The 26,085-nt window shown below is 42.2% G+C and overlaps 2 protein-coding genes across 2 annotated transcripts in view; one reads left to right on the plus strand and one right to left on the minus strand.

Moving 5' to 3' along the window:
• LOC126203420 (uncharacterized) overlaps positions 1-26,085 on the minus strand; it is a 501,622-nt gene that overhangs the window by 383,694 nt on the left and 91,843 nt on the right. Inside the window, exon 2 of the mRNA XM_049937727.1 lies at positions 6,862-7,027. Within this exon, the coding sequence (XP_049793684.1) occupies positions 6,862-6,922 (61 nt within the window). The 5' untranslated portion in view covers positions 6,923-7,027. The remainder of the gene's footprint in view (positions 1-6,861; positions 7,028-26,085) is intronic.
• The window catches only part of LOC126204157 (cuticle protein 21-like), a 51,139-nt gene continuing 49,541 nt past the window's right edge, over positions 24,488-26,085 (plus strand). Inside the window, exons 1-2 of the mRNA XM_049938565.1 lie at positions 24,488-24,511; positions 25,863-25,988. Coding sequence (XP_049794522.1) covers positions 24,488-24,511; positions 25,863-25,988 — 150 coding nt within the window. The remainder of the gene's footprint in view (positions 24,512-25,862; positions 25,989-26,085) is intronic.

Below are 26,085 nucleotides of genomic sequence, written 5' to 3' on the forward strand. Positions count from 1 at the left end.
GAATCCTGCCTCGGGCATGGATGTGTGTGAAGTCCTTAGGTTAGTTGGGTTTAAGCAGTTCTGTTCTAGGGGACTGATGACCTGAGAAGTTAAGTCCCATTGTGCTCAGAGCCATTCGAACCCTCAGTACAGCTTGTTTTCATTGATAAGACTCGGCTGGGCTGGGCATCTAGCTACCTCTAGTGAGCTGACGATAAAAGTTTCAAAAAAAAAAAAAAAATCAAACGGCTCCGAGCACTATGGGACTTTTAAGGTCATCAGTCCCCTACAACTTATAACTACTTAAACCTAACTAACCTAAGGACATCACACACATCCATGCCCGAGGCAGGATTCGAACCTGAGACAGTAGCGGTCGCGCGGTTCCAGACTGTAGCGTCTAGAACCGCTCGGCCACCCCGGACGGCTAGAAACGTTTCATAGCAACACCTCTTCTTAGCGTGGTACTGAAGATAAAAAATTTATGCTACCGATTGGCACCGACACAATGTGCATTAACTTTTCACAACTTCAGCCATTAAAAGTTGAAATTGTCCCTCTTTGAGCCACCCTTTGCGGAATTTCTGGGCGTAAGATACCTATCGAGGCACTGCCAAAAACAGTAGCTACATGCCCTCAAACAATAACTAAACTTTTCGTGGCTGACCTATTATTTTACTGTAGTCAATTTAATTAGGGTGGGCGGAGGGACTTACACGAAAATACAATAATGTAAACACTGTTAGACAACTACAGCTGTAAGGAGAACAATTGTGCATCATCTCTTAAATGCATGTACGTTGTTTCATTATACTGGCTTTAATAGCAGAAGAAAAAATGTATAAATACCGAAAAGTGTAAACTTTCCGGAAGGTACGAACGAATAAAAATTTTGGGTGCCCTTGTGCATCTCATTCGAGGAATGATTTCTGGATGCACATATGAGATTTGTTTCTACGAAATGAGTCTGATATTTTGTCTATAAGCCCAGTCTTAAAATCTTGATTTTTCACGCAAAAATGTATTTCAGCTAAGATCTTCACGTCAATTCTTTCGCTTAACTCTCTTAAGGCCTACGCCACAATAAAAATATAAATAATGTGTGTGCTAAGTACTTACAGGGCAAACTTCACAATATAAGCACTATAATATTACATTATTTCAGAATTATAGCAAACTATTGCACTGAACAGACGTTCGCTGTTCCTCTCCTGTGTTGTATAGTCGCTCGCTCATTGTTTACTGTAACCGTGAAGTATATGCCTTGAGTCATTCTACGTAATTCACACAGTCTGCTTTGCTTAGAAAAGCGTCCTTAATTATTGTGAAGTTGCGATGCTTCGCTGATGTCAGTTATGCTGCAACACGGCTTCTAGTAACGCTCTCAACTGTTTATATTTCGTAGTTATGTTTTTGGTCTTAGGCAAGTGTAGCGCACACACACACACACACACACACACACACACACACACACACACACACACACACACACACAGGCTAAGCTTTATTTCATGAGATATTAATCCTCCGTTACTCGCGCGAAAATTCGTGTCATCGTCACTCGCGTGGATGACTGGTGTCATCCACAAAGTAAGCGGTCTATTTGTATACTTTGATCGGTCTTTATGACTGGTTTTATAATTTTTTTATTAAATCTAAATATAATACATTTAATATTTGTACACAGTATAATATATTCTAACGTTTTTAACATTTTGACCATTCGAAGAACAATATCTTCAGCTGAATTACGGGCATTGCATGGTCTCTCTTGCTGCTTACCGATTTACGGTTCTAAATTCAAAGTGGAAGCTGTTTTTACATCAGCCAAAGCAAACCCTTTACCACATAGTTTGATGGTTTGCTAGGAATATATTGCCTGAACGGGCAGTTTCTCACTAGGTGAACAATATTTTTGGCAATTGTTCGTGAATAGTTCAAGTACCTCTCTGATACCTCTAATAGCAGCCAACTTGTCAATTTCTCTGCCTATTACGGATATTATCAAACCTCAAGACATCTCACAAGAAACCTGAATCGGTTTTCACTTATGCATAAATAACATGATTCAAGTCCGTTTCACTCTGAATCATCCCACAATTTCGATATACTCTTCCTAGAACATCTCAAAGATCCACATAAATATAACAAACCAATGAAAGCTCTGATCTCTATAGAATCTGTTTCTCTAGCGTCCTTTTCCCTAGAGAAGTTGCCACGAACTTAATTGATGAATATACTAGTGCATGTTGCGATAATGCTGATTATGTTTTCATAAGAACAAATTCAGAATTTCCATTTCTCTCTTTTTTTATAAGGGCTTGATTTTTTTGGTCCAGAGCACTATCACTGTGAGCATCTTCATCACTCAGCTCATTGAACCATTCCAACCATACATTAGGATCTCTACTAAACCCTATCCGAGGCTTTTTGCCTTTGACATTTCTTCTACAATTTAAAAATAAAGAGAATACTAGGTAACATGGAAGGTAAATGCAATCAGTTTCAATACGTCTTAATTTACGCACAGGTAAGATCGCTTGAATCTAGGAAATCAATAAAGTAATACAGACTTACTTTGTTTCAGATTGTGGCAGGAGAGCTCGCGCGGGTGTCGAAGTGTCCTCCAGACTATAACAATGTTTCATAAACAATGTATCTTTCGTAACTGAAAGCCAACAATGATTGGAGCTAACAGCCGGACAGTTAACAAAGGTACTGAAAATGGCGCGAACTCAATCCAGCCCTGTCAGATTAGAGATAGGTCGAACTCGTTCATTCCAGTGAACTACTTCATTCATTTCACTCTTTGCCATGAAGCGTTCAAATGAAGTAGTTCATTCATGAAGTAGGGAAGCCTGGCGGAGTTGCCCAGTTCGCCGCTCAGCCTCGGCTACGTTCGCTTCGCCCCGCTCGTACAATAAAGCTTCGTAATACTTAATAATTTTACCAACAGGTGGCCGAACTATGCAGTAATGTGCACGCAACGTTTTACGCTCTTACAGCGTCTGAGTTAAATAGAACATGGTCGAAGGGGACAAAGGAAAGATAAACAGAGAAGCCTGTCACATATAAAGAAGGTATTACATTTAATCTTGCTCGACATTTTCTCATGAAGCACCCAAAGAAGTCTTTATCTGTCAAATGAAAAATTATTTGTTGTATCCATGGACTGAAAACTAGGGCTACCAACGAAATGCAGTCCAATTTTATGTTCCTTTTAAAATTTAATGGAAAATAGAATGAGTATGTTTACCACTGTTACAAAGTCTACATACCTACGTTAAGTAATTATTCGGGACGTTTTCCTGTATATTTTATTTTTGTTGAGAATAATAACCCTTCAGATTCAAAACGTAAACTGTCACCTGTAGTCATTGGTAAGATTTCGAGTAAAACCCCTCTTTCAGTGTCATTAACAAACCTTTCATTTTCATGTTGGCTGTGCGTGCTCACACAGCCAGCTTCTTCGTTTGTATCTTTAATATTCATTTGTCTGCAAGCGCTGCCAACGGTAGGCTATCCTTAGACGTGAGTATAACTGCACAAATAGTCACGGGTAATGATGTCAGCACTGCAGGAAGCAACTGACGCTGCTTTCCCCTCGCCCCTCACCGCCAAACCCCGCGTAAACCGATCGTTCCTCACAAACACCGCGCGATTCGTCGGCAGGCAGTAGGAGGAGGACTGAAGCGAAGGGAGAATTAGTGACGTAGCGCCGATGTAGCGGAGAGGGGGAGAGGGTGAGTGAACGTACTAGAAAAAAGTGTAAGGTGTGCTATCTGCGAAGAGTTTGAAGTACCAGATCACTGAAATTGAGTGGTTAGTTCACACTTCACAAGAGTGTAGCGTTCATTTGAACGACTCATTCACGAGCTCCCCATCACTATGTCAGATAAAACTGAGCGGGAAAGTCATGTGGATGACGAGTGTCATCCGCGCGAGCAACGGAGGGTTACACTGTTTTGAAATCTTAGTTCACTACAAATAATTTTCCTGTAATCAACATGGATTTTAATACTTTCCTATTGTTCAGAAAAAAGTCAAACTTTCAGACCACAGCTGGATCACTCATCATCTTGCAATAGGGTTTTGAAAATATGCCATAGTTAGTTCTAAAACAGCTGATTCGGCAACACTGGCGAGGTGACTGATAGAAGCAGCTGAATCGATAAAAATCTTATAACATTTATCGATACTGATCTGTTTCCACTCGCTAACAATGTTGGCTAGCAGACAACGCAGTTTTTAATGTACATGAATAGTGTATCACATTAAGTTACTCCTAATATTTCAGCAATCATTAACTAACTCGGTGTCCCTTCTGTTTTCAGACACTGATTACTAAACAGTGTTGGCTGAAGCTGCTAGTGACAAGAAATAAATATGTACCGATTCAAGTGATGCGACTTCTTTCGATTCTGCAATTCCCCGCAACCTCCTCATACGCAGATTTTATTCGCACACTACCATATTATACTTGCTCGAGAAATTGAAGGGTTTATCTACTCAATTTCGTAATTGAAAACGCACTCCCGGAACTTCACTATCAACAATTCCGCGATCTTCAACAATATCAGCGTCTACTTCACATTTCGCATTACGGAGACTGCTAACTCATCGAAGCCGTTAAGTCATTTTGTTCCTCACATACAGGAGAGCTAAATAAAAAGAATGTTGAGATAACAGAGAAAACGGGAAAAACTCTGCAGACTACAAAAATACATTTCACAATTAACTTTCTGAAGTAATAGAAAGTCAAATTAATATAGGGAACTACTGTTCATTTATTAAGAACGTCTTTGTTTTAAATATTATTTGAAAAATGAAAAGTATTATCTCGTACCACAAATGGTTATGCCTACTTACTTATACAAAAAAAAAAAAAAAAAAAAAAAAATCCACACACGGAGCTTACTCACCTTGGGACACTACCATACTTTGTTTTAGGTAGTAAGGCGTATTTCGCGTCTACAAGTGTGAATACACTTAACAATACAAAACGTGTACATTATTAATGACTGGTTACAGTGCAGAGCGGAGACGAACAGGAAAGTAGCAACAATAGTGAATGCCCTTGCACAATACGTAACATTTGTTTAATACGTGTCCGGAAACTTATTGAAGTAGTACAGGCAAATATAATATAACAGTGTTTGTTTTCATTGTGTCCACTGAGAAGATTAGTGCTTTGATAGATTCGACATTATGGACAGTGGCAATGCAAATGAAGGCAAGTTGTTTGTCGAACGTTTCTGGTAAGTACATCTGCACGACATAAGCCAAATTCACCGAAAAAATTACTTATCTACATCTTAGTTTCCGTTATAGTCTCAACTGAACTACAGCCTGAGGCCTAGGTAACTGTCTCACTTCTAACTTTAAAAGTAGGCAAATTGACGTAACTGGAAATCTCGCCTAACGATTATATCTGCTCGATAAACGAGAACTCAGTTACATTAAAAACGATGCACAATATCTAAATTCTTGTGGCCTCGCTTTAATGCACTACTACCTCTGCTACATCAAGCCATTTCCCGCCACAAATAACAAGTTGAGTACAATCTTACACTGGCACTTAAAAATTTTCGGAGGCAATGCATTAATAAAGGCAACAGTTTAGAATGTTGGACGTACGCCCCCTGTTGAGGCAACACACAAATATCTAAAGGCAGGATACCTTCTACTTACAATCGATTGCAAATTTTGCAAACTAGCTTCCATTTCATATAGATTCTGGATAAAAATTGCGATCATTCGCGTTACAGCGTGATAATTTGGATTATTTAGCAACTTCATGCACAAGAACTACACAATATCGTCAAACATAACTTTCAATTAAATTTACCGTTAGACGATAATGGGGAGCAATCACTTCACATCATGTGGTCGACATCTTAACGTGTAGATCTACGTACGGCAACAGGAGTCTCATTCATATTAAATCCACACAAACCGCTAACTATTAAGCGCCTTTTGTTCCCTTCCTTGAAACCATATATCACGTTAAACATATAATAGTCAACAACAGTCATGGCGTCGTAATGTTTAAGCCGCAAGGAACAAACGAAAACTTGAAACAAATGAAAATTACGCAGCAGAGAGAGAAATGAGCAATAACGTGAAGAATCGTAAAATAAATACATAATTTTTGCTTTGCATACTGCAGTTTGAAGAATTTAAGTGTGGAAAGGGCATTTTAATCACGAGCGTAAAACTGATCCATACTGGTTATAGTTGACTAAATACGTCCATTCCAGACTTTTCGTCCTAGTTAGGAGCGCACACAACAGTCTAAAGATTCGTGCAGGGAAGATCACAGCTGCAGGAAAAAATTGATTATTTTCAACTAGTAACCAAGCAAACTTGTATCACCAAATCTGAGCTAAATAGACAATATAGGAAAGAATCATAACCAATCTTTATACCCTAATGACGATAAAGTGTTCTAAGAATAATTACCTTGCCAGCACGTCACAAAATTTAAAAAAAGGTTCTTCATTGTTAATGAATTATTTGTGGAGCAGAAACTACTGCACTCACTGTAAGTGTTCCTGCTGCTTTGGTTACTACTTACAAAGCAGTATATTGCGGTATGGAGAACATAAAATAAGTACGCGGAATTCAGTCGTGTAACAATAATAACTGTACCGCACAACGACCATTCTTCTGTTATGTTCCTTAAATTTAACTGTATTGAATTATGGTCAAGATTTTAATAAAATGCTATAGGTGCAAACGGCACTATCAATAAAGCCATGATCCGTCCTTGGTTTCGAGACGACATTGCTGCTTTTACGAAACAGCGTCCTCTCAATCGTGTCAATGTGAATTTATGCACACTTTAAAAATGCAGCCTAAGTACATTCTAAAAAAACTCACCTGTGGGAAATTCCAATAAATACTGGAACGCATCAAATATTGGCTTCTGGGTGCGATCCATTTCACAGTAGGTATCTCCCGGCACTTCCGAATTGGATCTGCGTAGACCGCACGTAGAGCAGTGTTTGACAATGGAGTATAATGCTCCCGGTTCAAGCACTCCAGTCTGAAAGAACAAAAAATACAGTGATAGGAAACAATAATCTCAGAAAACATAAACCTTTGCGATATTTGAAAGAGTTTTAGCGTTTTTACGTTCATGTTTCCGTCCAGTATACATCCCTTTCCCTCCCTACAACAATATACTGTTACTCTCTCCATTTTCACGAAATCAACTACACGACAATATTTGTTTCATGGATATTATTAAGAAAACAAAAAAAAAGCAACTGTCAGCCACACAGTTCCAAGGAAGAACAAAATACTGACAAAAAATTATATTCTATTTTAGAATATCTAGCTTTTAAGTGTCTCTTCTTTACGTGCTGAACAATTTTATTTTGGTATTTTGGAGGTAAAATTAAGTTTATCACAATACAGTTTAACTTTGAAATAATGTTCACACATTTCCACCATGCTTGAAAATCATATTGAACAAGCTATGGAAGACAGCAAATTAAGACACTATTCATACGGCGACTCTTTTAGATTAAGCTACTGAGCACCTCATCAACGTGTATGTCTACATTAAAATACACTGAAGAGGCAAAGAAACTGCTACACCTGCCTAATATCGTGTAGGGGCCCCGCGAGCACGCAGAAGTGCCGCAACACGACGTGGAATGTAATCGACTAACGTCTGAAGTAGTGCTGGAAGGAACTGACACCATGAATCCTGCAGGGCTGTTCATAAATTCGTTATGGAGTACGAGGGGGTGGAGATCTCTTCTGAACAGCACGTTGCAAGGCATTCCAGATATGCTCATGTGGAAGTGTTTAAACTCAGAAGAGTGTTCCTGGAGATACTCTGTAGCAATTCTGGACGTGTGGGGTTTCGCATTGTCCTGCTGGAATTGCCCAAGTCTTTCGGAACGCACAATGAATATGAATGGATGCAGGTGATCAGACAGGATCCTTACGTATGTGTCACCAGCAAGACTCGTACCTAGACGTATCAGGGATCCCACATCACTCCAACTGTACACGCCTCACACCATTTACGATGATTCGCACGCTGACACTTACTGACGGCCCATCGTTGGAATCTGCAGCAACTTGCGGAAGGGTTGCACTTCTGTCACGTTGAACGATTCTCATCAGTCGTCGTTGGTCCCGTTCTTGCAGGATCTTTTTCTTGTCGCAGCGATGTCAGAGATTTGACGTTTTACCGGCCTCCTGATGTTCACGGTGCACTCGTGAAATGGTTGAACGGAAAAATCCCCACATCATCGCTACCTCTGAGATAACTGTGTTCCACCGCTCGTGTGCCGACTGTAAAATTCACGTTCAAACGCACTTAAATCTTGATAACCTGCCATTGTAGCAGCAGAAATCGATCTAACGACTGCACCAGACATTTGTTGTCGTATAAAGGTGTTGCCGACCACAGCGCCCTATTCTGCCTGTTTACATAGCTCTGTATTTGAATACGCATGCCTGTACCAGTTTCTGTGACGCTTCTGTGTATTTCACGCGCCAGAGCTTCCGTAGGACACAGTGCTAAGAAGAGCGTTGGTCAGCATCAAACTGTCGACCGACGTTTACACGTTGCTCTTCTTCGAACACGGTGTTCTTTGCCATAGCTAGACCATGGCGAATAACCCAAAAGTGAGTGAATAGTAGTACAGGCCTTCTGAAAACTTAAGTTACATCCTTTACTTGGAAGTATACAATCTCTGTGGGTACGCCAACCAACAAAGTACAATTTGGAGGCTTACGACGGATGTACATAGGGGAAATAATCAGACTGAAGGAAAATATCCGTATGTGGCCGTGGCAGCTGGTGAGGTTTGTGTTCTGGAGGTAGAAATGGCTCTGAGCACTATGGGACTTAACAACTATGGTCATCAGTCCCCTAGAACTTAGAACTACTTAAACCTAACTAACCTAAGGACATCACACAACACCCAGTCATCACGAGGCAGAGAAAATCCCTGACCCCGCCGGGAATCGAACCCGGGAACCCGGGCGTGAGAATCGAGAACGCTACCGCACGACCACGAGCTGCGGACTTAGGAGGTAGAACTGGCATATTCTATCCGCACGCGCGCGCGCGCGCGCGCGCGCGCACACACACACACACAATCGCCACCGTGTCCAGAGCGCCAAAAGTTCAGCACAAAGTTTCTGTCTCCAAGATGATGACAACGCTGGGGAACATGCAGCGATATGTGCTGTACTACAGAAACCTCCGGCAATGTCTCAGGTTGGGAATGGAACTTTTTAGTGCCACTCGTGGCACCTAATCCAAACAGCGTTGCTGGCTGAAAGAGTTCATTGCTGCGATTTTGAGAAAAGATTTTTTCAATGTTTATGCACCATTCAATTTTCTGAAAATAGTGGAAAATGCTAGGGAACATCGCGAAATTCCTTTAGTTTATTGGTGGAATAGGCGTTATATGGCGTATCGCCAGGCAAATTTCAAGTGGGTCACAATCTTCAATGAAGGACTAGTCGCTGAGGAGATGGCAAGGTTTCAGTACAGCTCACGAACCCTGTCTATATACTTATCGTTAGGGACAGTTCGGCCCAGAAGAAGACTAATGAACAGCATTTTACAGCATTCGGTTCGTGTAACGTAACGTTGCTTGTTTGCCACTTCGTAGACTCAATATTGGATTTCATCGTATTCGGTTGTTACTCTTGGAACTGTTGTGTTACGAGAGTATGCCGTTTCAAAGTAATGGCACGTTGAAGATTTATCGCGACATACTTGTACGATTTGTTACAATTAAATATCAGTTACGGCCACATCAGCGGCAAAAAGGCTTTTGGAGAACGTAAGGTAAACAATACCAAGGCCAACTTCGTATTTGAACGACATGGTCTTTTGGTGAGATACATGGGTCATGATCTAAGGAAGCACGTTTGCGTCGTGTTAGATGGAAATATGTTTCTTTCCTTCCATTTTCGCGTTTGTAACACATCCTGCTTCTTCCTTAGTCATGTAATAAAAGTATCTTCTGCAACATTCGAAGTTACTTACGTAAAGAGCGTGTTCTCTTACGAACGAATTTTTCGATTTTGTAACTTTAGTCTGATTAAGAAACGAAAGATGAAACTCCCGAAAATGAAACGCCCAGCAATGACATTTGTATTCTAGCATGTTAGGTTGGTTGGTTGTGTGGGGGAAGAGACCAAACAGCGAGGTTATCGGTCTCATAGGGTTAGGGAAGGATGGGGAAGGAAGTCGGCCGTGCCCTTTCAAAGGAACCATCCCGGCATTTGCCTGGAGCGATTTAGGGAAATCACGGAAAACCTAAATCAGGATGGCCGGACGCGGGATTGAACCGTCGTCCTTCCGAATGCGAGTCCAGTGTAGCATGTTAGGAATCCCTTGCTGTTTATTTTGAGTATCTCCGCATTTCCGAGGGTGTGTTGCTTGTCATAAATATGTAGCTCTGACCGATCCCTTAACAACACTTGCGTAAATTCAGGAGTGACACACACATAGTGATGATGCACTTTCTGCAAAAAAGAGAATGGGTATTGCTATTAAGGTGTCAGACTGTGATTTGTACAACTATTTCCATAATTCACTTTTACATCTCGCTAAATGATCCTTTAAAGACGAAGAATCTTTACAATACGTGAAACAGAAGTCAGCAACACTAGCACTCACCTGTTGAAAATATGGATTAAGTTTTACTTCCCCCCCCCCCCTTTTCACAAAAATAACTGCAGTAACGAACTGACAAAACACTGTTCCATGAATAATTTGCACAAATTGTTTCCGCAATGTTTCACACGTAAACATATAGCTTTCGTCGCCCACAGAAAGGCGAAGATAAAAAGGTCTCCGTCAGACTGCACACAAGCTCATCCGAAACGAAGCAACGCTATTGGTTCTCGCTATCCTTAAATGCTTTTGGTTATTCACGTTTCGGGCCGAGTTGTCCCTAACGATGAGTGTCTATATCGATGTGTGTGTTCTGGAGCTCTCCAAACTCCACATGTGCCGATTCCACCACGAGTTTGCAAAACTAAACTTCGCCGATCATAAGTTACTTTATACGGATACAGATTGTTTTATCTCGTGGATGAAAGACAGCGATCCATTTGAAGTAATTAAGTACAATCACGAAGAATTCGACACGTGTGGATGTGCGACCGATAATCCTTTAGGAGTAACAAACAAGACGGTTACGCCCAATGAAAGACGAAGCGAATGGTTCGTAGAACACTGGATGTCAAAAATGTACGCATATCACATAGATGTAGGTGCCATCCAGAAGCAAGCTGAGAGGGTCCATCGTTTTGCCTCAGAGGCTTTCTCCATAGCGGTTACAAGAAATGCCTGTTCAATGGGAGGGGGTGGGGGTGGGGGGAGGAAGGTTGGCGCTGTTCCACATATGATGCGTCAAGACGTCTCTCTATCGAGAGGCCGTGAGGTCAATAATGCACTGCAACTGAAAGTAGGGCTGTCTCATCATGACGACAAATGGTTCATCCTGTGGGGATGGGATCGGCACCCTCCTATACTCACATTGTTCATTGGAGAGATGGAGTCTGTAGTCATGTATTTACCTATTTGTAAATAGTGGACGTGTGTGCCCGTGTGTGCGAAATAACTGGATGAACCGCCCATCATAGACGTGCGTATGTATTCATGCGTAACTGCATTGTGTGCGCGTATATATGCTGAAAGCAAGGGGAAACTACAGCCGTAATTTTTCCCGAGGGCATGCAGCTTTACTGTATGGTTAAATGATGATGGCGTCCTCTTGGGTAAAATATTCCGGAGGTAAAATAGTCCCCCATTCGGATCTCCGGGCGGGTACTACTCAGGAGGACGTCGTTATCAGGAGAAAGAAAACTGGTGTTCTACGGAGCGTGGAATGTCAGATCCCTTAATCGGGCAGGTAGGTTAGAAAATTTAAAAAGGGAAATGGATATGTTAAAGTTAGATACAGTGGGAATTAGTGAAGTTCGGTGGCAGGAGGAACAAGACTTCTGGTCAGGTGAATACAGGGTTATAAATACAAAATCAAATAGGGGTAATGCAGGAGTAGGTTTAATAATGAATATAAAAAATAGGAGTGCGGGTAAACTACTACAAACAGCATAGTGAACGCATTATTGTGGCTAAGATAGACACGAAGCTCACGCCTACTACAGTAGTGCAAGTTTATATGCCAACTAGCTCTGCAGATGATGAAGAAATTGATGAAATGTGTGATGAGATAAAAGAAATTATTCAGGTAGTGAAGGGAGACGAAAATTTAATAGTCATGGGCAACTGAAATTCGAGAGTAGGAAAAGGGAGAGAAGGAAACATAGTAAGTGAATATGGATTGGGGTTAACAAAGTTCTAGGCGACTGATGACCTTAGAAGTTAAGTCGCATAGTGCTCAGAGCCATTTGAACCATTCCAACTACAAGGTATCAGATAGATTATACAGTGGTAAGACAGAGATTTAGGAACCAGGTTTTAAACTGTAAGACATTTCCAGGGGCAGATGTGGACTCTGACCACAATCTATTGGTTATGAACTGTAGATTGAAGCAACTGCAAAAAGGTGGGAATTTAAGGAGATGGGACTTGGATAAACTGAAAGAACCAGAGGTTGTAGAGAGTTTCAGGGAGAGCATAAGGGAACAATTGACAGGAATGAAGGAAAGAAATACAGTAGAAGAAGAAGAATGGGTAGCTCTGAGGGATGAAGTAGTGAAGGCAGCAGAGGATCAAGTAGGTAAAAATACGAGGCCTAGTAGAAATCCTTGGGTAACAGAAGAAATATTGAATTTAATTGATGAAAGGAAAAAATATAAAAATGCTGTAAACGAAGGAGGCTAAAAGAATACAAACGTCCTGACAAAACTCTATATCTGGTGAGCAAGATGTATGAGACAGGTGAAATACCGTCAGACTTCAAGAAAAATATAATAATTCCAATCCCAAAGAAAGCAGGTGTTGACAGATGTGAAAATTACCGAACTATGAGTTTGATAAGCCACAGATGCAAAATACTAACACGAATTCTTTACAGACGAATGGAGAAACTGGTAGAAGCCGACCTCGGGGAAGATAAGTTTGGATCCGTAGAAATGTTGCAACACATGATGCAATACTGACCCTACGACTTACCTTAGAAGAAAGATTAAGGAAAGGCAAACCTACGTTTGTAGCATTTGTAGACTTAAGAGAAAGCTTTTGACAATGTTGACTGGAATACTCTCTTTCAAATTCTGAAGGTGGCGGGGGTAAAATTCAGGGAGCGAAAGGCTATTTACAATTTGTACAGAAGCCAGATTGCAGTTATAAGAGTAGAGGGGCATGAAAGGGAAGCAGTGGTTGGGAAGGAAGTGAGACAGGGTTGTAGCCTCTCCCCAATGTTATTGAATCAGCATATTGAGCAAGCAGTAACGGAAACAAAAGAAAAGTTCGGAGTAGGTATTAAAATCCAGGGAGAAGAAATAAAAATTTTGGGGTTCGCCGATGAATTCTGTCAGACATCAAAGGACTTGGAAGAGCAGTTGAACGGAATGGACAGTGTCTTGAAAGGAGGACATAAGATGAACATCAACAAAAGCAAAATGAGGATAATGGAATATAGTCGAATTAAGTCGGGTGATGCTGAGGGAATTAGATTAGGAAATGAGACACTTAAAGTAGTAAAGGAGTTTTGCTATTTGTGGAGCAAAATAACTGATGATGGTCGAAGTAGAGAGGATATAAAATGTAGATTGGCAATGGCAAGGAAAGCGTTTCTGAAGATGAGAAATTTGTTAACATCGAGTATAAATTTAAGTGTCAGGAAGTCGTTTCTGAAAGTATTTGTATGGAGTGTAGCCATGTATGGAAGTGAAACACAGACGATAAATAGTTTGGATAAGAAGAGAATAGAAGCTTTCGAAATGTGGTGCTACAGGAGAATGCTGAAGAGGTATTGAATAGAATTGGGGAGGAGTTTGTGGCACAACTTGACAAAAAGAAGGGACCGGTTAGTAGGACATGTTCTGAGGAATCAAGGGATTACAAATTTGGCATTGGAGGGCAGCGTGGAGGGTAAAAATTGTAGAGGGAGACCAAGAGACGAATACACTAAGCAGATTCAGAAGGATGTGTAGGTTGAAGTAAGTATTGGGAGATGAAGAAGCTTGCACAGGATAGTGTAGCATGAAGAGCTGCATCAAACCAGTCTCAGGATTGAAGACCACAACAAAAACAACAACAACAACATATGTAAATTGTGTGCACACGACACGACGTATGCTTGTAACTATTTTACATATTTGGGCGTGCGCGTGGTGGTGGGGATTAAGTTTTTCCATTTCATGCTGATAGTCCTTGTTTTCCATGTAGATATTGCATAGTCAGTCGCCAGCCTTCATTGGTGAAGCCCCAGAAGACTAGCGAGTCACATATTTAGCACTTCTGTTTGTTTTCACTGCTTAATTCTTAAAATTCATGACGTATTTTTGTATTTGAGAGGTACAGTATGCGTTTTAGCAACGGTAATGCGTAAATTTGTGTAGTCCGTAATGAAGTGGTCCTCCGCATATTTTGGAGGGTCTGTAACTCTCGACCACAGTTAATTCAGCTGCCAACCTCCTTTCGTGAAGCACCAGGAGACTAGCGAGATTTTTCGGTTTGTTTTCATAGTTTAATTCTGAAGTTAGTAGTAGGATGGGCAGGGTATGTACGTGCTGTGTGCAGACGCAAGAGGAGCTGGCTGCAGTTTCCTATGAATAGAAGACGCTTTTATGGCCAGTCAGCCGTCTGCAGACTGCTGCCTTGGAGTGTGGGAGTAGCGGAGAAACTGGAACGTCGCAGGGGACACTTTAGGTGTTGTTGTTCCGCCCATGGTCTGTGCTGTCGAGGCACTTTCCAGTCCTGCCTACGGCTTTCGCGGGTGCGGGGTGCAGTGGACTGCAAGCTGTTGTTTATGTCGAGTCGAATAACGCCTGCCACTTGGGTTCTGAGGGCAACATCAGTTCCTGCAGGCGGCTTGTGGAAGTGGTGAAGACTGCTGACCTTGCTCGCAGGGTGCAAGCAGAGCCCACAGTTTGCAGCATCGTACCCAGAGTCGATCGGGGTCCTTTGGTTTGACGCCGAATTGTGGGTCTCAACCAGAGGCTTTGTCGATTCAGTGACGGTCTTGGCTGCAGATTTCAGGACCAGCCGTATGGGGAGGAGAGTTGTAGGACTCCGCAAAGGAAGCAGCTACTCGTCTAACAAGAGTGCTTGTGAAGTGCGTATGGGGACTTTTTAGTCTAGGCGGTTGTCTTATGTCCTTTCATTAACGCTCGTCAGTCGATAGGCAGAGAGCGAAAAAAGATCATATAAGAAGTAAAGACACTTCGACTGTCAAAATTTTCAAGGGTAAATTGCCGTATTCCTAACAAATTTTCTCAATATCCGGACCTCCAGGAAAGTTGCCGCGATCTAATTAGTCTCGGAACTGAGAGCTGGCTGTAATCCGAAGCAGAAAGCACTGAAATATTTAGCGAGACGTGGAAAGTATACAAAAGAGACCGATTAGACGACGTAGGAGGCGGAGTTTTCACTGCCATTGGCAAAATATTGTGCCCATCGAGGTAAAATGAGTCTGACCGTGCGTTATTTGGACGCGAGTAGCAGGCCTAGGAGTACTAAAGTTGATTCTCGGATGTTTTTACCGGCCACCCCCAACAGTTGTTGAATCATTCAAGTGAAGTCTACGCTCAGTAGCGTGGTACAACCGAGATCATGTAACTTTAATTGCAGGCTACTTTAACCTACCGAGTATAGAGTGGGAAAGTCTATGGATTCCCTGCAAGTGGCACGGACAGACAGTCTTGTTAAATATTTTTGAATACGCGTTTTCCGAATACTACCTTGAACAACTAACTAGACAAATATGTTACTCCTTCTAGCTACAAATGGGCCTGACCTCGTCAACAGTGGCTCTGCGATGCGGTGACGATGGTTACTAAAGTTAATAAATCCTTCAAGAAGGCTAGGAGTGTATTTATGCTTGAAGAAGCAAATAAGCAGTTGGTAACACCCCATCTAGACAGTGAATATACATGATTTATTTCCAATATGACGGACGTAGAGGAATCGTGGGCAAAAGTTTAAACTGATTTTATACCTTACCCCTGAGATGTAAGTACTAAGTGGATTAGGGATGGAAAAGACCCTCCGAGGTTAAATAATTAAATTCGGAAAATGCTGAGGAAACAGATTGTTGTACACTACCGGTTCAAAAAAGAGCGAATGTTAACAGCCGAAATTTAGTAGAAATTCGGGCGTCCCTAGTAAGACCAATGCGCGAAGCGTACAACAACTTCCGCCGTCATACGTTAGTGAAACATCTTGCCGAGCACCCGACAAAATTCTGGTCATACATAAAATCACTAAGGGGTTCGAAGACTTCCTATTCAGTCACTCATCAACTAGTCTGGGGTGGTGGCAGAAGCCAGCAAAAGAAAAGCATGAAGTTTTAAATTTCAGGATTAAGAAACCATTCACGCAGGACATCCAACATACATACCCCCGTTTGACTGTCGTACGGACCCCTGCATGGACGACATAGATATAAGCATCCGTGGCATAAAAAAGCAACTTAACGAATTGAAAACAAACAAGTCTCCTGTTCCAGATGGCATCCCAGTTCTGTTTTACAGGCAGTACTCTGCAGCACTGGCCTGTTACTGGGGGTGCATTTATTGCAAATCTCTTGCCCAGTGGTAAAAGTCTCAAGCGAGTGGGAAAAAGCGCGCGTGACTCATATACAGGTACACAAGAAAGATAAAAGAACGGACTCGCATAATTATAGACCAATATCCTTAACACTGCTTTGCTGCAGAATTCTTGAACACATTCTGAGTTCAAATACAATAAATTTCCTGGAGACAGAAAAGCACGGCCGGCCGGTGTGGCCGAGTGGTTCTAGGCGCTTCAGTCTGGAACCGTGCGACCGATACGGTCGCAGGTTCGAATCCTGCCTCGGGCATGGATGCGTGTGATGCCCTTAGGTTAGTTAGGTTTAAGTAGTTCTAAGTTCTAGGGGACTGATGACCACAGATGTTAAGTCCCATAGTGCTCAGAGCCATTTGAACCATTTGAACAGAAAAGCACGGATTTAGAATGTATCGCTAGTGCGAATTTCAACTTGCTCTCATCTCACATTATATCAAATGAATCATGGACGGACGGTAACAGGTAGATTTCCGTAAATGTTTGACTGGGTGACAAACGACGACGCATACGGTTTAGGTTCCCATACGATTTCGGTTGCCAGATATGTTAGTGGCACGAAGAATTTTTAAGTTATAGAACCCAGTACACTATCATCGACGGTGAGAGTTCAGAGACAAAAGGTATCGTCAGGAGTGTGGTAGGACCGCTGTCATTCTCTCTATAAATAAGTGATGAGACAAACAGCGTTAACAGCAATCTGCAACTGTTAGGTGATGCTGCTGCTGACGTCGACGTCGACGTGTTGTACTGGGAGGTGTTGTCGTTGACTTGGAGGAGTACACAAGATGATTTTGATAGAATTTGTAGTTGGTGTGATGAGTGCCAGCTTGCTACAAATACAGAAAAACTGAAATTATTGCGGATGAGAAAGGTAAAAACATTTGTAACGTACGAATATAGCTTAGATGGATGCTGCTTGACACTGCCACATCGACTGAATATCTACGCGTACTCTGCAAAGCGAAATGAAATGAGAACATCTGGTTGGTAGTAGGGAAAGCGGACGCTCGACTTTGTTTTATTGGGAAAATTTAGGGAAAGAATAGTTCATCCGTAAAGGAGACGGCATGTAGGGTGCTAAGCGATGCCGTTCTTGAGTAGTGTTCAAGTGTTTGGGATCTGCGCCAGGTCGGGTTAAAAGAAGACTTCGAAGCATGCTGCTGGATATGTTAACGGTAGCACGCAAGCCAACGGGAATCCCTGGTGAGAAGAAGACACTCTTTACGAGAGGCACTGTTGAGAAATTTGTAGAATCGGCATTTGAGGCCAACTGCAGAATGATTCTACTGCCGCCAACGTACATTTGGCGGAAGGACCACGACTATAATATGCGAGGAATTAGGGCTCGTATGGAGGCTAGTAGACAATCTCATTTCCCTCGCTCAATTTCCGAGTGGAACAGGAAAGGAAGTGACTAGCAGTGGCAAGTGGCAACCTCCGTCATGCACCGTACGGTGGCCTGCACAGTTTGTATGTAAATATATGGACAAATATATGATCAGAAAGATGATTAAAATGTAAATATTGTATATATTAAATGTTAAACACGGTAATCAACGACACAAAGTATTGAAGTGTTTAGTGTACCTGGTAGTATTAGTAATGCATGTTAAGTTTTCAGAATATGCAACAAAAAATTATAGTAAAAATAGTATCACAAAAAAGACAAAATTCTTAGTAATCATAAACTATTACACCATTTACATTTCGAAATACATTTACTATACAATTATTGTTTATAACAAATGTTTACCTCTTCCCGTGGTGCACGGACGCCGAATGAAGTGCGGTGCGTTATTTAACTACACACACAAAAAAAGTTTTGCATCACTCCAGTTCCCTGAACTCCTGAAGACAGACGTTGACTGTGGATATTGTATCACAGACACAGTCTCTGACTGTTCAGAGATGTCACTAAACCCGCCCAAAGATGTAAACAACCATACATGAGCAGCGCCTATTAGACGGAGGGAGTCCTACAGCCGATCACTTCCAGTCATTCCACCAGGAAGGAGGTACACGGCTCGTGTTGTCTGTAGTTCAACAATGCCTAGACGGCCAATACCGCGGTTCGATGGCGTCCGCATTGTTACTCTGTGACAGGAAGGGCTCTCCACAAGGGAAATATCCAGGCGTCTCTGAGTAAACCAAACCGGTTTGGACATGGAGGAGATATAGAGAGACAGGAACTGTCAATGACCTGGACGCCCAAGGGCTGCTACTGCAGTGGATGACCGCTGCCGACAATTATGGCTCGTAGGAACCCTGATAGCAACGCCACCATGTTGTGAATAAACGTGTTACGACTCAAACTGTGCGCGATAGGCTGCATGATGCGCAACTTCACTCCCGACGTCCATGGCAAGGTCCATCTTTGCAACGACACCATGCAGCGCGGCACAGATGGGCCCAAAAATATGCCGAATGGACTGCTCAAGATTAGCATCACGTTCTCTTCACCGTTGAGTGTCGCATATGCCGTCAACCAGACAACGGTGGGAGACATGTTTGGAGGCAACCCAGTAAGGCCTTAGACACACTGCTCAGCGAGTGCAACAAGATGGAGGTTCCCTGCTGTTTTCGGGCGGCATTATATGGGCGCCGTCGTACGCCGCTGGTGATCATGGAAGGCGCCGTAACGACAGTACTATACGTGAATTCGTCCTCCGACCGATAGTGCAACCATATCGGCAGCATATTGGCGAGGCTTTCGTCTTCATGAGCGACAATTTGCGCCTCCATCGTTCGCATCTTGTGAACGACTTTCTTCAGGATAACGACATTGCTCGACTAGAGTGACCAGCATGTTCTCCAGACACGAACCCTATCGAACATGACTGGGACAGATTGATAAGGGGTGTTATGGGCGACGTGACCCACCAACGACTCTGAGGGATCTACGCCGAATCGCCGTTGAGGAGTGGGACCATCTGGACCAACATTGCCTTGATGAACTTGTGGACAGTATGCCACGACGAATACAGGCATGTATAAATGCAAGAGGACGTGCTACTGGGTATTATAGGGACCGGTGTGTACAGCAATCTGGACCACCACCTCTGAAGGTCTCGCTGTATGGTGGTACAACATGCGATGTGTGGTTTTCATGAGCAATAAAAAGGGCGGAAATGATGTTTATGTTGATCTCTGTTCCAATTTTCTGTACAGGTTCCGGAACTCTCGGAACCGAGGTGATGCAAAACTTTATTCGACGTGTGCAGTTATAAAGGATGAGAAGAGGGGAGAAGGGGGAGCTCTAATGTTATTGGTCCAGCAGGACTGGAGTGTTTTCCCGCCATTTTAAGGTCCTCTCATTGGTTTAGGACTTTCCCGCCAATTTTATATGACGTAACCAGTTTCGAGTTACGTGTCCCATTGCCTGAGGAGTGTATGTAGGGCAGCAGTTCCCTTGGATGATTATCTTGAATATAGCTCTCAGTATTGCGTAAGACATATTGGAGGTTCCCCTGGATGACCTTGATCAATTGGCGGTGGTTCCCCAGGGTAGGAAGTAAGAAGCGCCAGTTTATTGGTACGAAAAAAATATTAATTTAGAAACTGATTAATTTACTAAAAGTATCGCAGAACAAAATAAATTCTAATATAATAAAAAATTAAAATTCACATTAACGCTGATACAAAGCACTTAAATAACAGAATTGTTTCAGTACTGTACAATGAATTTAATAATTAACTTTTCCAATATTAAATTAAAAACAAGTTTGTAATTAGTATTAGTGACCCCCACGGAGAGCAAAGTTATTCAAAGCCAGTGGCCGCACTCCCTTGAGGTAAAAAACTTTCGCGCGCTACCTTAGGACAGAGCAGTAGAGGGGCCATCGATTGAGGGTTTGTCAATGTACCAAAATAAGGAGAGAGAGAGGGAGAGAGGGTGAGGGGGGGAGGGAGAGAGGGGTGGGAGAGAGGGGTGGGAGAGAGGGGAGGGAGAGAGGGGGAGGGAGTGAGGCGGAGGGAGAGAGGGGGGAGAGAGGTGGAGGGGGAGAGGTGGAGGGGGAGGGGGAGAGGGCAGGAAAATTGGGTCGCGAATACTGAAAGGCTGCGTGAGAACCGCAAGGGTTATGGCGTTATCGTATCAGCGGACGCGCGGTTTGTGTATCCCCCTGGCCCCTGAGATCTATGAACCCTGCTGTCCTACTTGCCCTGTTTCAGTGCCTTTAGTACACCAAAAGCTTCTGCAAATTTCCTTTGAGACAGTGCTGGAGACTTGCTGCTCTTGCTGCCAGGCTCGCTCTTTGTTCAGCAGGGTCCTACGGCGAGTACACACAGGTAGTACTGTGTGTATGTTATCTGAACACGAATCTTTGACTTGCAATGATATTAATATAGTTTACAGAGCCAAAGCCTCTTACAAGTTTCCATAAAATCCCTCTCCCCAGGTCCAGTTTATTTTATTTATATGACCGAAAGTAATTTGAGTATTTTTTTTTAATCGAACTGTCATGCGTGGAAGAAGTTAATCTATGAAATATGCCCATATAATTTATAAGAAATCGTTTCATATGTTTGTAAACATAACTGGGAAGCTAAATTGTGTATAGGGGAATGTACATGCTCCCTCCCTCACCCTTTCTTCTCGACTTATGTCACTATATTACAGAATGTTTTACACCATACTGGACGGCATTAGCTTCTCCTGTGCGGTCTGAGAAAGTTTGCAAATGGTTATAAATTCGTCTTCGATTCTCTGCGGTACTTCCAAGAGTTTTCAATCCTGAGTGATGGATTTGGCATATTTTTGTGAAATTGTGTGTGTGAAAAAAATTCCTTTGCTGTTGTCTGTTGCTCCTGTGAGGTACCCCTATTTTCTTTCGTCCGTACATTTTTTTGAGATTACTGTTGTTTGTTTTCATGACAGGGAAATTGAAACCACTGTTTAGATTTTTTGTTCATATTACTCACACTACTAGTAACTGTAATGAGAATAAAACTATGTTTTTCTCTTTTTCCACTGAAAATCACCCCGATCTGATATTAGGCAACAATTTTAGTACTGAAACGAGAAAACTTAAGACTGCACAATAGTCCTAAATTATAATATGATTTTCAGCTTTCTATCTACAATAGGATTTCTGCTTACATAAAATTACATTGAACGTACATGTAATTTCATCGTCATGTCACTAACTTGTCTTTCAAGAGCGATGGAAAGATAGAAAAACTGTTTGCAAAAATTATGGAGTTTAATTAAACCATGAACGAAACAATATCCCTGAAAAGTATTATGGGAATTTTGTCACGATGTTGCTCCCAAATTCCTACTACCGTATTACTTAATCTTCTGTGAATCCAGAGCCACACCGATGATAAAAGCGACAGATGAAAATATTCCAATAAAAATATATCGACTTTATCAACGCGCCCGTCTTAATGTCCTCTTGTTTCGCGGAAGATATTAATTTCCATCTGTGATTCTTTGTAACGAAGTATTCACCTATAACCTATCTCCGATCGAACAGCGTTAATTGCCCTTAGGGTTTAGGGGGGATAATACAATCTTATTTATTTTAGATATAAATTTCATCGTCGGCAGGCAATTCACTGGACAGGCAGGGTATGGTCTGAGAAGAATGGATGGTTGACGACAGCCTGTAAGGAAAATTTTATCAGGACTAGTGAAGACCAGCATCATCTAGGTGAACAACGAAGAAAAATAATGTTAAGATGACCCAACTCGATCCAAACCTCGTTCTGAGACTCAGAAAGGCGATGACTCCCGTCACAGGTATTCATTCTACCTCTTATTTACTAACATAGTCACTATCGCCCCCCCTCCCCCCCCCGCCCCCATGAACCATGGACCTTGCCGTTGGTGGGGAGGCTTGCGTGCCTCAACGATACAGATAACCGTACCGTAGGTGCAACCACAACGTAGGGGTATCTGTTGAGATGCCAGACAAACGTGTGGTTCCTGAAGAGGGGCAGCAGCCTTTTCAGTAGTTGCAGGGGCAACAGTCTGGTTGATTGACTGATCTGGCCTTGTAACATTAACCAAAACGGCCTTGCTGTTGTGGTACTGCGAACGGCTGAAAGCAAGGGGAAACTACAGCCGTAATTTTTCCCGAGAGCATGCAGCTTTACTGTACAGGGAGCGAAAGGCTATTTACAATTTATACAGAAACCAGATGGCAGTTATAAGAGTCGAGGGGCATGAAAGGGAAGCAGTGGTTGGGAAGGGAGTGAGACAGGGCTGTAGCCTCTCCCCGATGTTATTGAATCTGTATATTGAGCAAGCAGTAAAGGAAACAAAAGAAAAATTTGGAGTAGGTATTAAAATCCATGGAGAAGAAATAAAAACTTTGAGGTTCGCCGATGACATTGTAATTCTGTCAGAGACATCAAAGGACTTGGAAGAGCAGTTGAACGGAATGGACAGGGTCTTGAAAGGAGGATATAAGATGAACATCAACAAAAGCAAAACGAGGATTATGGAATGTAGTCGAATTAAGTCGGGTATGCTGAGGGAATTAGATTAGGAAATGAGACACTTAAAGTAGTAAAGGAGTTTTGCTATTTGTGGAGCAAAATAACTGATGATGGTCGAAGTAGAGAGGATATAAAATGTAGACTGGCAATGGCAAGGAAAGCGTTTCTGAAGAAGAGAAATTTGTTAACATCGAGTATAGATTTAAGTGTCAGGAAGTCGTTTCTGAAAGTATTTGTATTTGTATGGAGTGTAGCCATGTATGGAAGTGAAACATGGACAATAAATAGTTTGGACAAGAAGAGAATAGAAGCTTTCGAAATGTGGTGCTACAGAAGAATGTTGAGGATTAGATTGGTAGATCACATAACTAATGAGGAGGTATTGAATAGGATTGGGGAGAATAGAAGTTTGTGGCACAACTTGACTAGAAGAAGGGATCGGTTGGTAGGACATGTCCTGAGGCATCAAGGGATCACAAATTTAGCATTGGAGGGCAGCGTGGAGGGTAAAAATCGTAGAGGGATACAAAGAGATGAATACACTAAGCCGATTCAGAAGGATGTAGGTTGCAGTAGGTACTGGAAGATGAAGGAGCTTGCACAGGATAGATTAGCATGGAGAGCTGCATCAAACCAGTCTCAGGACTGAAGACAACAACAACAACAACAACAACAACAACAACAGTCACTATCGCTTTTGCCATTGGAACAGGGATTTAATTTTGCTAGTTCAAATGGCTCTGAGCACTATGGGACTCAACTGCTGTGGTCATCAGTCCCCTAGAACTTAGAACTACTTAAACCTAACTAACCTAAGGACATCACACACATCCATGCCCTAGGCAGGATTCGAACCTGCGACCGTAGCAGGCGCACGGTTCCGGACTGCGCGCCTAGAACCGCGAGACCACCGCGGCCGATTTTGCTAGTATTCCTCGATTAATGCATACACATTAACTAATTCTGTTTTACACTCGGAAGTAACATGAACGCACTTATATTGGAACCAAGCACGTCTAAAGTTTCTCCGTGTGGAACGCAGGTAAAAGCTGTACGAAAGGACCTGACGGAAGAGATCGTAGCTGTCAGTCCGAAACGTGTATACTGAATGGAAAATGTGTGGTTTCTCAGAAGGTAGCAGTGCGGACCAGGCATTCGACTCGCGGTTTATAGGGAGACAGCTGCGGTTGTCATGGCGTCTGCAGACGTTCTTACGCAAATTGGAGATGTGCGTACGGTGGTGGGACCAGTACTATATAAACTGCCCTTTTCGATTCCCTGGCATCAGTCAGGGAACACCTGCAGCGCAGAACACTGACGGTATCCAGTACAGAAATGACCGTGGCAGCTCTGATCATGGTATGTAAACTACTTTCATCTTGAAATTAGTCATCCAGAGAGTACTTACAAATTAAACTTAAAGCCACACAGTGAATTAATTGTAAAAACGCACAAGGTGCGGTGTATTAACGGGTCTAATGAAGTATTCGTGCTCGACCAATTGCATTACGAGACACTTTTTTGGCACGCCTATTTATACATATCGATCAATGAATTGTTCCTACTACAAAAGCTCGTATCAGTGTCTGCCATCATAAAAAATGAATTTAAAAAATCGATTTGTCCAAGAGCGCAGAAACTACTCAAATAAGGGACGCAATACCCGTTTAAAGGAAATTTCGCGCTCTGTTGCCTGTTCATTAATACAAAAATGGAAGAACCAAGCGAATTTCTACTGCAAGAAGGAACTCTGCAGCCACGCCAGGAAATTAGTTAAGTAGTCTTCAGTGGTGAAATTACGTTTCGAACTACCTTCGTGATACGAAGGCAGGATGAATTCCTCTGGCACGAAGATGAGAGTCATATAAATGAAATTATTTTTGTTACTAAAGACAAACGTAAACTGTTTAGTCTTGCGTGCGTTGTTTAAAACGGATAAACAGGAAAACGATGTAGTAAAATGTCATGTTTTTGGCGGTTCATCGCCATGGAAATTATTCTCTTGTTTCTGAATGTTTGTAAGGAGTCTACTACCTAATTCTGAACAGTTAAGAGATGGGAGACTCCATTCAAAGGTTGTCATACATTTGTAGAAGATAATTCACACAGAGGACATAAGAGAAAATGCATCCATATAGAAAAACAGAAAATACGTTGTGATATTTGATGGTGGGCGATTGGTGAGGTATCAAGTAGATAGTCTACGAGAAGTAGACGACGACGTTGCCATACCAGTATCTGTGCTGTATATCTTACACTAAATGAGTACGATATCTAACATGAAATGGAAAGCTCTGTGTAACATGGCGCAGTATCACTGAACCCAGACCACAAGCAAATAAGCAAACTGAGCTCACTGCTATGTTCAGAAATTTTTTATAAATATTTTTCATCAATTATGCGCTCAAATTTAGTGGGTCCAGCAGTCGACTATAATTTGCGCACTGAAAGTATTTCAAGATCTGACATCATACACAACGTCTAGGGTACTGAAGTAGTGCTCCATAACTAACGTACTTTGCAAGAGACTACATAAGATTTTTCTCTTAATGATGATCATGGCGACGATAGCCGAAACGTCTCCAGTTTGCAGTGTTAGTAGCTGGGCCATGCCTCTACGAACTGCAACTATAATTTCGCTAGGTATTCACACTCCTTGACATGTAGTCCTGTAAGTTCCGACGTGTGATACTGGTTCGTTTGCTTCCAGCTTGCTTCCTTTACGACGGCGGCTGCTATAACGCAGACGAGTGGCCACTACAGTACCTTCTCTGGGCCCGTTTCTGGCGCCATTCGACAGGTGGTGGCTAATCCGCGTGGAGCTGTGGATTTCGTGGTTAGTACATATCCGTTGAATTAATGTAAAACCTAATTGCAGTTGCACGAGGTATAGTGTTTCATCTTTTATTATTAAACGCAATTACAACTTTTAC

The sequence above is a fragment of the Schistocerca nitens genome, chromosome 9, assembly GCF_023898315.1.
Source record: "Schistocerca nitens isolate TAMUIC-IGC-003100 chromosome 9, iqSchNite1.1, whole genome shotgun sequence".
Taxonomy (NCBI): domain Eukaryota; kingdom Metazoa; phylum Arthropoda; class Insecta; order Orthoptera; family Acrididae; genus Schistocerca; species Schistocerca nitens.